Consider the following 9,483-nt stretch of genomic DNA (forward strand, 5'->3'; position numbering starts at 1 on the left):
CATCCCAATACTCATGTACATCTACCCTATTCTTCCTTTCCTAGGTGGGTCCTAGGTGGGGCGGCTATGCCATCCCAATATTCATGTACATCTACCCTATTCTTCCTTTCCTAGGTGGGGCGGTTATGCCATCCCAAAGTTAACTGTACATCCACTCCTCCTCCCGGATATCATCAAAACTCAACGCAGCAAATCGGATCTCAATAAAGCTGTTATTATACCCGCATACAACGGGGATGCAAAAAAATCAGAAATGATGATTTTCCGCGTGCCTATGGACACTAGAGTGTCTATAATACGACACGAAATGAACAACAAACACATAATCGGTCAGTCGACTCAATCACAATCGCATGGGATGTTGGTACCAGAGCACACGCTAGGCATATCCCAATACTTGCAGTAACTACCGGCCTCGATAGAATTACAGAAAGGATCGCACTGAAGTGAAGATGTAGTCACAACTGGAGTGTGGTCAGCACTGGTCTGAGAGGATCCGGTTGTCTGATGAGAAGCCTTGGTGGTAGTAGGAACTTCTTCATCACAACTACATGGTAGATTAGTCTCCGAACAGACGCTCGGATGTTGCCACGATTTACAGTAGGTTCCACTCCAGACAGAATTACAATAAGCATTACCAGCGGCACATGAATCCGAACTTGCAGCAGTAGTAACCACAGCCTCGGCAGTAGTGGTCCGGACTGCTTCGGTGGTGGTAATCTCTACAGGTTTGGTGGTGCTAGATCCTTGAGTACCGGTAGAAGCCTCTGCGGTGGTAGTTTTGGGCTCTTGTGCAGCAGTTGTTGTATAAGCAGGGCCCTCCGTGGTAGATGCACCACAGGAGCACGGCATGTTATTGCCAAAGCATGTGCTTGGAGTTGTCCAATACTTGCAGTAGCTACCAGGGGTAATCGATGAACAATAAGCATCACAGGTCAGTGAACTCCCACTGGTGGTGGTCTCAGCAGCAGCGGTGGTCTCAACAGCAGCAGTAGTGGTCTCGGCAGGAGCAGTAGTGGTCTCAACAGCAGTAGTAGTGGTCTCAACAGCAGCAGTAGTGGTCTCGACAGCAGCAGTAGTGGTCTCGACAGCAGCAGTAGTGGTCTCGACAGCAGCAGTAGTGGTCTCAACAGCAGCAGTAGTGGTCTCAACAGCAGCAGTAGTGGTCTCAACAGCAGCAGTACTGGTCTCAACAGCAGCAGTAGTGGTCTCAGCCGTAGTGACCGGTAAACCCGTAGTCACAGATGGGCATTGACACCAACCAAGGAAACGGAAGTCAACTTGAGTGTTGTAATCCTGCATCACAATTTGACCATCATTAGGGACGAAATTGACCAAGTTACCCTTGTTCGCTGTACATATCTGATTATCATCTAAGCCACAACCGCATCCACCAGCATACAATTCACCCTCAGAAGTTGGTTCATCCAAAGGCTTCCTGTAAACAGCGTCCTCACCATGTCTATAATAGAGATAATTATCAGGCGTAACAGTAAAGCCTTCACTACCAGGGATGCCAAGATTGACGTACATTTTCGAGGCCTGATAAGAGTATGGCAACCAAGCAGTGACACCAGTGTCGACACGAATGTACATATAAGGTGCCAAATAACGGATGCTCGTAGGTTTGTTGAGACCCTCAGGACTATCATAAGGGATACCCCTAATAAGTAAATTATTAGGGAGACTCACTTGAGAACCGGCAACCCAACCAAGTGTCTTCCAACCGGTACCATAAGGAATACGTTCGAAACCGAAGACGCCATTCCAAGTGTTGGCAGTCACATACAACCTGTCGGGGTTTCCAGCTGCATATGCAAGGCCAGTGTACCCCAAGTACATATTATCATTAGCAATAACTCTGATGCTGTTGTAGACCAAAGTACTGATGACAATCACCCTCTCCTCACTGATGGCGTAGACTTCAGAACCATCAGGGTTGGCTTCTATGTCGGTAATCGGATGTTCAGCCAAAACTTCATAGGACGACAGGTCACATGATGTCCTCCACAGCCTCGACTTCCCATCGGATTGAGTACCAGCGATATACCAACGACCAGCATTATCAAAACTGTATGCCACCACATTCACATCCCCCATAGGGAGCATGTTCGGATAGTCACTTCTGTCTACCGAACAGAAGTCAGCAGAACATTGCTCGGACAAGCCTCTCAAAGGGGCCGAGAGAGGGGAAGCATTCGCGATAGCCACAACCAGTGCAAAAGCAAGCGGGAGCAGATAAGAAATAGATATCATTGTCAAAGGACGAAAACGATACTTAATTTGCCACGGTAATCGCTGCAACAATCCCTAGCTCTAGCGGCTCCATCGCACATAGTATCCTCCAAGCATTGGTCTACACACGAAGGAGCCATCACACGGTACGTCGCATGCTCCACAATGTGTGCTACCATTCCTTGAAGACTTTGAGAATCAGCGGACGGATTTTTGTCGGGCTCCATCTGATCACAGCATCGTGACCGATCCAGCTTGAGCTCTGTCAGTTCTCTCAATGAATGTTGATCTTGAATATTCTATTCTTTTTATGAGTCTTACCGATATCACATCTGCCCATCACTCAGGTTTTTGATGTATGGAGGGCTCGTCACCACATTCTCAGACGATTCATCAGTATCCTCTCAATCGTGCAGTCTGCTTCTGTAAGCATAACCGCAAGTGAACTCGGTGAGAGGCTCTTTTTCGCTGATCCCTCAGATTTTCCTTCACTGGAAGCGTATGACGTCTAAAATGAATACTCGAGAAGGAGCAGCAAATAGGCTTGCATCAGCGCTACGGCATATCTCTGTGTCCAAGTTGAGACATGCAGTAGGCCCATTCAGATGCTCGGTTCTTACAGTCAGAACGCTTATGTAGTTACTCCAATGGCGCTATGCTGTGGGAGATACTTTCAGACTTCACCATTTATTTACTGCTATTCAATCGTCCTCAGTCAAAGTCTCGAGAACTTCTCCAGGTAGGGATGAACTGACGAGTTTCAACAGCACCATTCGCTCTGTTTTCTCTTAGGGATCCCATTTCGTCTGTGGAGGATGCTGCTGCAGAACAGTAGACTGTTGAACCGAGCATCCGAGATCCTTCGACGTGCGAGGCATGAATGCTTGAAAACAGCTTGCTTTGTCAACTGGCATTGCTTGGCACTACGGAGAGACGTACGTCTTTTTTCTCGTTCAGACCTTCCTTACCTTACGAGTGGTTCTCTATTAGGCCCACCACATGGCTGCTCACAACCACGAGCAGTCGAATGCGCTACTCGTCATGGCGTTGCGATGGTGGTACCATCAAACGTCGTCGCGAGGTTTATACGAATTCTTTCATCCAAGTGTTGCCAGGCATAGCGCTCAGGTGCTGTGTGTTCTACCAGTGATGACTGCTTACGCCGTGCAGAGAAGATCTCAACGTTCTATCATCATTTGCCAAGACCGTTTCAGCGATGCTCGCGAGCATTGGAGTATATAAGTTTGAGAGAGTTGAGCATCTCACTGTATCAACTTGGACAATTCGGAAGAGACAGAGTTTACCAAGTCAGTTGACTGTTGTTCGCCTCCTACAGGCTCCTCGAGTAGGTTCGAGTATGGTGCGAATGGAAAAGGATCGCTGGCGAACGCCGAATGAAATTGAGATTGAGAGCATCACGGCGGCTACTCGACAGTCTTCATACTGACCACCATCGCTTTATCCTCCTTGCCTCTTGTGTATGGCATGTCTGAAGCACAAATATGTTTTTGCATATTTCCTTTAGGTGCGCCAATGGCAGAAGTTCTGGTTGATATCACGCACAATGAGGCAGGAAGAACTCCTTCGGGGTGCTGCGTCCGAGTTGAAGCTATTGAGAGGGGAAGTTCGAGAGGCTGCCGATAGAGCGAGGCATCTGATGGATGGAGATTGACAACATATACACTCCATGTTGACTGGCGGCGGCTCTCTCTATTCGAACTGCTTCTGTAGTGTTTGCAGTGCTGCTGATTGGTACAATGCCAGAGCTGACTCGTGTTCTCGAGACTCTCAGTCGTTCCTGTATTCCGTGGACGTACTGGGCACGACCATGAAACTCTACTTGCGATAGCAACGATTGCATCGCCCGAGAATTGAACTCGGATAATCTGATTAGTTGACAAATATCCTAACCATTAGACCACCTCCTTGACGTGTTGTCGTCAACCATCTCGCGGCCAAGAGTCTGATTAGGCCTTAAACGCGTACCTGAGATCGCGAACTGCTACTATATCTCTCGCATGGTAGGCAGCATTCCATCTCGATTGATAACTCCAACTGGTAAGGTTCTCATCGCATACTACAGCTAGCTCGGCACAAGCTGCACAACTTTTTCGTGACATCGAAGTTCCTGCTTGCAAGCACATTTTGAAACCGCATGCGGCGGCTCGTGAATTTGGGCTGTTGGTTCATCTCCGCAACGCGTTCTGAGGTACCGGGCGGTCATTCATCATTCCTGCAAGGAGTTCTGCTCTAGGTGAATAGCTCTTTTCTATGCACGGACAACGCTTTATTGACGTTGTTTTTCCCCTGAACTGGCACGGTTGGGCCAATCGCACGGAATGATACGAAAACACCGTTTCTGTTTAGTGGAAATTTTTCGGTAAGACTGATCTATGCAGTCGGTAAGCTGCACCTCTCAGTTTAATAACCATCTCGAGTGTATTGTGATGAATAGCAGCTCCTTGTTTCGATCAAGGGACCTTTGGGTTATGAGCCCAACACGCTATCCACTGCGCCAAGCTGCTCATGCGTAAAAACTCCTGTATCGCCCTGACGTGCTGAGCATAACTGTTCCACGATAGCCTAGAGACCCCACTCTCGTTAATACGAACTGCACCGCCCGGGAATCGAACCCGGACCATCTGCTTGGAAGGCAGATATCCTAACCATTAGACTAGCGGTGCATATCGCCTATGTAGTGACTGAGTATTCCTGTGATACTTGTAGAGGGGCATCTGAATCCCTTCTTGGACGTACCGTCGTCAACCATCCCGCGGCCAAGAGTCTGTTTGGGCCTTAAACGCGTACCTGAGATCGCGAACTGCTACTATATCTCTCGCATGGTAGGCCGCATTCTATCTCGATTGATAACTCCAACTGGTAAGGTTCTCATCACATACTACAGCTAGCTTGGCACAAGCTGCACAACTTTTTCGTGACATCGAAGTTCCTGATTGCAAGCACATTTTGAATCCGCATGCGGCGGCTCGTGAATTTGGGCTGTTGGTTCATCTTCGCGACGCGTTCTGAGGTACCGAGCGGTCATTCATCATTCCTGCAAGGAGTTCTGCTCTAGGTGAATAGCTCTTTTCTATGCACGGACAACGCTTTATTGACGTTGTTTTTCCCCTGAACTGGCACGGTTGGGCCAATCGCATGGAATGGTACGAAAACACCGACTCTGTTTAGTGGAAATTTTTCGGTAAGACTGATCTATGCAGTCGATAAGCTGCACCTCTCAATTTGATAACCATCTCAGGTGTATTGTGATGAGTAGCAGCTCCTTGTTTCGATCAAGGGACCTTTGGGTTATGAGCCCAACACGCTATCCACTGCGCCAAGCTGCTCATGCGTAAAAACTCCTGTATCGCCCTGACGTGCTGAGCATAACTGTTCCACGATAGCCTAGAGACCCTTCTCTCGTTGATACGAACTGCACCGCCCGGGAATCGAACCCGGACCATCTGCTTGGAAGGCAGATATCCTAACCATTAGACTAGCGGTGCATATCACTTATGTAGTGATTGAGTATTCCTGCGATACTTGTAGAGGGACATCTGAATCCCTTCTCGGACGTACCGTCGTCAACCATCCCGCGGCCAAGAGTCTGATTAGGCCTTAAACGCGTACCTGAGATCGCGAACTGCTACTATATCTCTCGCATGGTAGGCCGCATTCTATCTCGATTGATAACTCCAACTGGTAAGGTTCTCATCGCATACTACAGCTAGCTCGGCACAAGCTGCACAACTTTTTCGTGACATCGAAGTTCCTGCTTGCAAGCACATTTTGAAACCGCATGCGGCGGCTCGTGAATTTGGGCTGTTGGTTCATCTCCACAACGCGTTCTGAGGTACCGGGCGGTCATTCATCATTCCTGCAAGGAGTTCTACTCTAGGTGAATAGCTCTTTTCTATGCACGGACAACGCTTTATTAACGTTGTTTTTCCCCTGAACTGGCACGGTTGGGCCAATCGCACGGAATGGTACGAAAACACCGTTTCTGTTTAGTGGAAATTTTTCGGTAAGACTGATCTATGCAGTCGATAAGCTGCACCTCTCAGTTTAATAACCATCTCGAGTGTATTGTGATGAATAGCAGCTCCTTGTTTCGATCAAGGGACCTTTGGGTTATGAGCCCAACACGCTATCCACTGCGCCAAGCTGCTCATGCGTACAAACTCCTGTATCGCCCTGACGTGCTGAGCATAACTATTCCACGATAGCCTAAAGACCCTTCCCTCGTTGATACAAACTGCACCGCCCGGGAATCGAACCCGGACCATCTGCTTGGAAGGCAGATATCCTAACCATTAGACTAGCGGTGCATATCACTTATGTAGTGATTGAGTATTCCTGCGATACTTGTAGAGGGACATCTGAATCCCTTCTCGGACGTACCGTCGTCAACCATCCCGCGGCCAAGAGTCTGATTAGGCCTTAAACGCGTACCTGAGATCGCGAACTGCTACTATATCTCTCGCATGGTAGGCAGCATTTCTATCTCGATTGATAACTCCAACTGGTAAGGTTCTCATCACATACTACAGCTAGCTCGGCACAAGCTGCACAACTTTTTCGTGACATCGAAGTTCCTGATTGCAAGCACATTTTGAATCCGCATGCGGCGGCTCGTGAATTTGGGCTATTGGTTCATCTCCGCAACGCGTTCTGAGGTACCGAGCGGTCATTCATCATTCCTGCAAGGAGTTCTGCTCTAGGTGAATAGCTCTTTTCTATGCACGGACAACGCTTTATTGACGTTGTTTTTCCCCTGAACTGGCACGGTTGGGCCAATCGCATGGAATGGTACGAAAACACCAACTCTGTTTAGTGGAAATTTTTCGGTAAGACTGATCTATGCAGTCGGTAAGCTGCACCTCTCAGTTTGATAACCATCTCGAGTGTGTTGTGATGAATAGCAGCTCCTTGTTTCGATCAAGGGACCTTTGGGTTATGAGCCCAACACGCTATCCACTGCGCTAAGCTGCTCATGCGTAAAAACTCCTGTATCGCCCTGACGTGCTGAGCATAACTGTTCCACGATAGCCTAGAGACCCTTCTCTCGTTGATACGAACTGCACCGCCCGGGAATCGAACCCGGACCATCTGCTTGGAAGGCAGATATCCTAGCCATTAGACTAGCGGTGCATATCACTTATGTAGTGACCGAGTATTCCTGTGATACTTGTATAGGGACATCTGAATCCCTTCTCGGACGTACCGTCGTCAACCATCCCGCGGCCAAGAGTCTGATTGGGCCTTAAACGCGTACCTGAGATCGCGAACTGCTACTATATCTCTCGCATGGTAGACCGCATTCTATCTCGATTGATAACTCCAACTGGTAAGGTTCTCATCACATACTACAGCTAGCTCGGCACAAGCTGCACAACTTTTTCGTGACATCGAAGTTCCTGCTTGCAAGCACATTTTGAGACCGCATGCGGCGGCTCGTGAATTTGGGCTGTTGGTTCATCTCCGCAACGCGTTCTGAGGTACCGGGCGGTCATTCATCATTCCTGCAAGGAGTTCTACTCTAGGTGAATAGCTCTTTTCTATGCACGGACAACGCTTTATTAACGTTGTTTTTCCCCTGAACTGGCACGGTTGGGCCAATCGCACGGAATGGTACGAAAACACCGTTTCTGTTTAGTGGAAATTTTTCGGTAAGACTGATCTATGCAGTCGGTAAGCTGCACCTCTCAGTTTGATAACCATCTCGAGTGTATTGTGATGAATAGCAGCTCCTTGTTTCGATCAAGGGACCTTTGGGTTATGAGCTCAACACGCTATCCACTGCGCCAAGCTGCTCATGCGTACAAACTCCTGTATCGCCCTGACGTGCTGAGCATAACTGTTCCACGATAGCCTAGAGACCCCACTCTCGTTAATACGAACTGCACCGCCCGGGAATTGAACCCGGACTATCTGCTTGGAAGGCAGATATCCTAACCATTAGACTAGCGGTGCATATCGCCTATGTAGTGACTGAGTATTCCTGTGATACTTGTAGAAGGACATCTGAATCCCTTCTCGGACGTACCGTCGTCAACCATCCCGCGGCCAAGAGTCTGTTTGGGCCTTAAACGCGTACCTGAGATCGCGAACTGCTACTATATCTCTCGCATGGTAGGCCGCATTCTATCTCGATTGATAACTCCAACTGGTAAGGTTCTCATCACATACTACAGCTAGCTCGGCACAAGCTGCACAACTTTTTCGTGACATCGAAGTTCCTGATTGCAGGCACATTTTGAATCCGCATGCGGTGGCTCGTGAATTTGAGCTGTTGGTTCATCTCCGCAACGCGTTCTGAGGTACCGGGCGGTCATTCATCATTCCTGCAAGGAGTTCTACTCTAGGTGAATAGCTCTTTTCTATGCACGGACAACGCTTTATTAACGTTGTTTTTCCCCTTAACTGGCACGGTTGGGCCAATCGCACGGAATGGTACGAAAACACCGACTCTGTTTAGTAGAAATTTTTCGGTAAGACTGATCTATGCAGTCGATAGGCTGCACCTCTCAGTTTAATAACCATCTCGAGTGTATTGTGATGAATAGCAGCTCCTTATTTCGATCAAGGGACCTTTGGGTTATGAGCCCAACACGCTATCCACTGCGCCAAGCTGCTCATGCGTACAAACTCCTGTATCGCCCTGACGTGCTGAGCATGACTGTTCCACGATAGCCTAGAGTCCCTTCCCTCGTTGATATGAACTGCACCGCCCGGGAATCGAACCCGGACCATCTGCTTGGAAGGCAGATATCCTAACCATTAGACTAGCGGTGCATATCACTTATGTAGTGATTGAGTATTCTTGTGATACTTGTAGAGGGACATCTGAATCCCTTCTCGGACGTACCGTCGTCAACCATCCCGCGGCCAAGAGTCTGATTAGGCCTTAAACGCGTACCTGAGATCGCGAACTGCTACTATATCTCTCCCATGGTAGGCCGCATTCTATCTCGGTTGATAACTCCAACTGGTAAGGTTCTCATCGCATACTACAGCTAGCTCGGCACAAGCTGCACAACTTTTTCGTGACATCGAAGTTCCTGCTTGCAAGCACATTTTGAAACCGCATGCGGCGGCTCGTGAATTTGGGCTGTTGGTTCATCTCCGCAACGCGTTCTGAAGTACCGGGCGGTCATTCATCATTCCTGCAAGGAGTTCTGCTCTAGGTGAATAGCTCTTTTCTATGCACGGACAACGCTTTATTAACGTTGTTTTCCCCTGAACTGG

General features: G+C 48.5%; 1 protein-coding gene and 12 non-coding genes across 13 annotated transcripts; all 13 read right to left on the reverse strand.

Moving 5' to 3' along the window:
• Positions 1–339: 339 nt before the first annotated feature.
• Pmar_PMAR005059 (hypothetical protein) lies at positions 340–2,256 on the reverse strand (the record flags this gene model as incomplete). The annotated part of the gene is made up of 1 exon (XM_002766975.1): positions 340–2,256. The coding sequence occupies one exon, from the start codon at positions 2,254–2,256 to the stop codon at positions 340–342; it is 1,917 nt and encodes a 638-aa protein (XP_002767021.1).
• A 2,431-nt stretch (positions 2,257–4,687) lies between these two features.
• Positions 4,688–4,760, reverse strand: Pmar_PMAR005060. The gene has a single exon. It is a non-coding gene; the product is annotated as a tRNA-Met (tRNA).
• Positions 4,761–4,847: 87 nt separating this feature from the next.
• On the reverse strand, positions 4,848–4,919 carry Pmar_PMAR005061. Its single transcript has one exon. It is a non-coding gene; the product is annotated as a tRNA-Gly (tRNA).
• A 590-nt stretch (positions 4,920–5,509) lies between these two features.
• Pmar_PMAR005062 lies at positions 5,510–5,582 on the reverse strand. The gene has a single exon. It is a non-coding gene; the product is annotated as a tRNA-Met (tRNA).
• Positions 5,583–5,669: 87 nt separating this feature from the next.
• Pmar_PMAR005063 lies at positions 5,670–5,741 on the reverse strand. The gene has a single exon. It is a non-coding gene; the product is annotated as a tRNA-Gly (tRNA).
• Positions 5,742–6,331: 590 nt separating this feature from the next.
• Positions 6,332–6,404, reverse strand: Pmar_PMAR005064. Its single transcript has one exon. It is a non-coding gene; the product is annotated as a tRNA-Met (tRNA).
• An 87-nt stretch (positions 6,405–6,491) lies between these two features.
• On the reverse strand, positions 6,492–6,563 carry Pmar_PMAR005065. The gene has a single exon. It is a non-coding gene; the product is annotated as a tRNA-Gly (tRNA).
• Positions 6,564–7,154: 591 nt separating this feature from the next.
• On the reverse strand, positions 7,155–7,227 carry Pmar_PMAR005066. The gene has a single exon. It is a non-coding gene; the product is annotated as a tRNA-Met (tRNA).
• An 87-nt stretch (positions 7,228–7,314) lies between these two features.
• Positions 7,315–7,386, reverse strand: Pmar_PMAR005067. The gene has a single exon. It is a non-coding gene; the product is annotated as a tRNA-Gly (tRNA).
• A 590-nt stretch (positions 7,387–7,976) lies between these two features.
• Positions 7,977–8,049, reverse strand: Pmar_PMAR005068. Its single transcript has one exon. It is a non-coding gene; the product is annotated as a tRNA-Met (tRNA).
• An 87-nt stretch (positions 8,050–8,136) lies between these two features.
• Pmar_PMAR005069 lies at positions 8,137–8,208 on the reverse strand. Its single transcript has one exon. It is a non-coding gene; the product is annotated as a tRNA-Gly (tRNA).
• A 590-nt stretch (positions 8,209–8,798) lies between these two features.
• Positions 8,799–8,871, reverse strand: Pmar_PMAR005070. The gene has a single exon. It is a non-coding gene; the product is annotated as a tRNA-Met (tRNA).
• An 87-nt stretch (positions 8,872–8,958) lies between these two features.
• On the reverse strand, positions 8,959–9,030 carry Pmar_PMAR005071. Its single transcript has one exon. It is a non-coding gene; the product is annotated as a tRNA-Gly (tRNA).
• Positions 9,031–9,483: the final 453 nt, after the last annotated feature.

Source organism: Perkinsus marinus (assembly GCF_000006405.1).
Source record: "Perkinsus marinus ATCC 50983 genomic scaffold scf_1104296971272, whole genome shotgun sequence".
Taxonomy (NCBI): Eukaryota; Perkinsozoa; order Perkinsida; family Perkinsidae; genus Perkinsus; species Perkinsus marinus.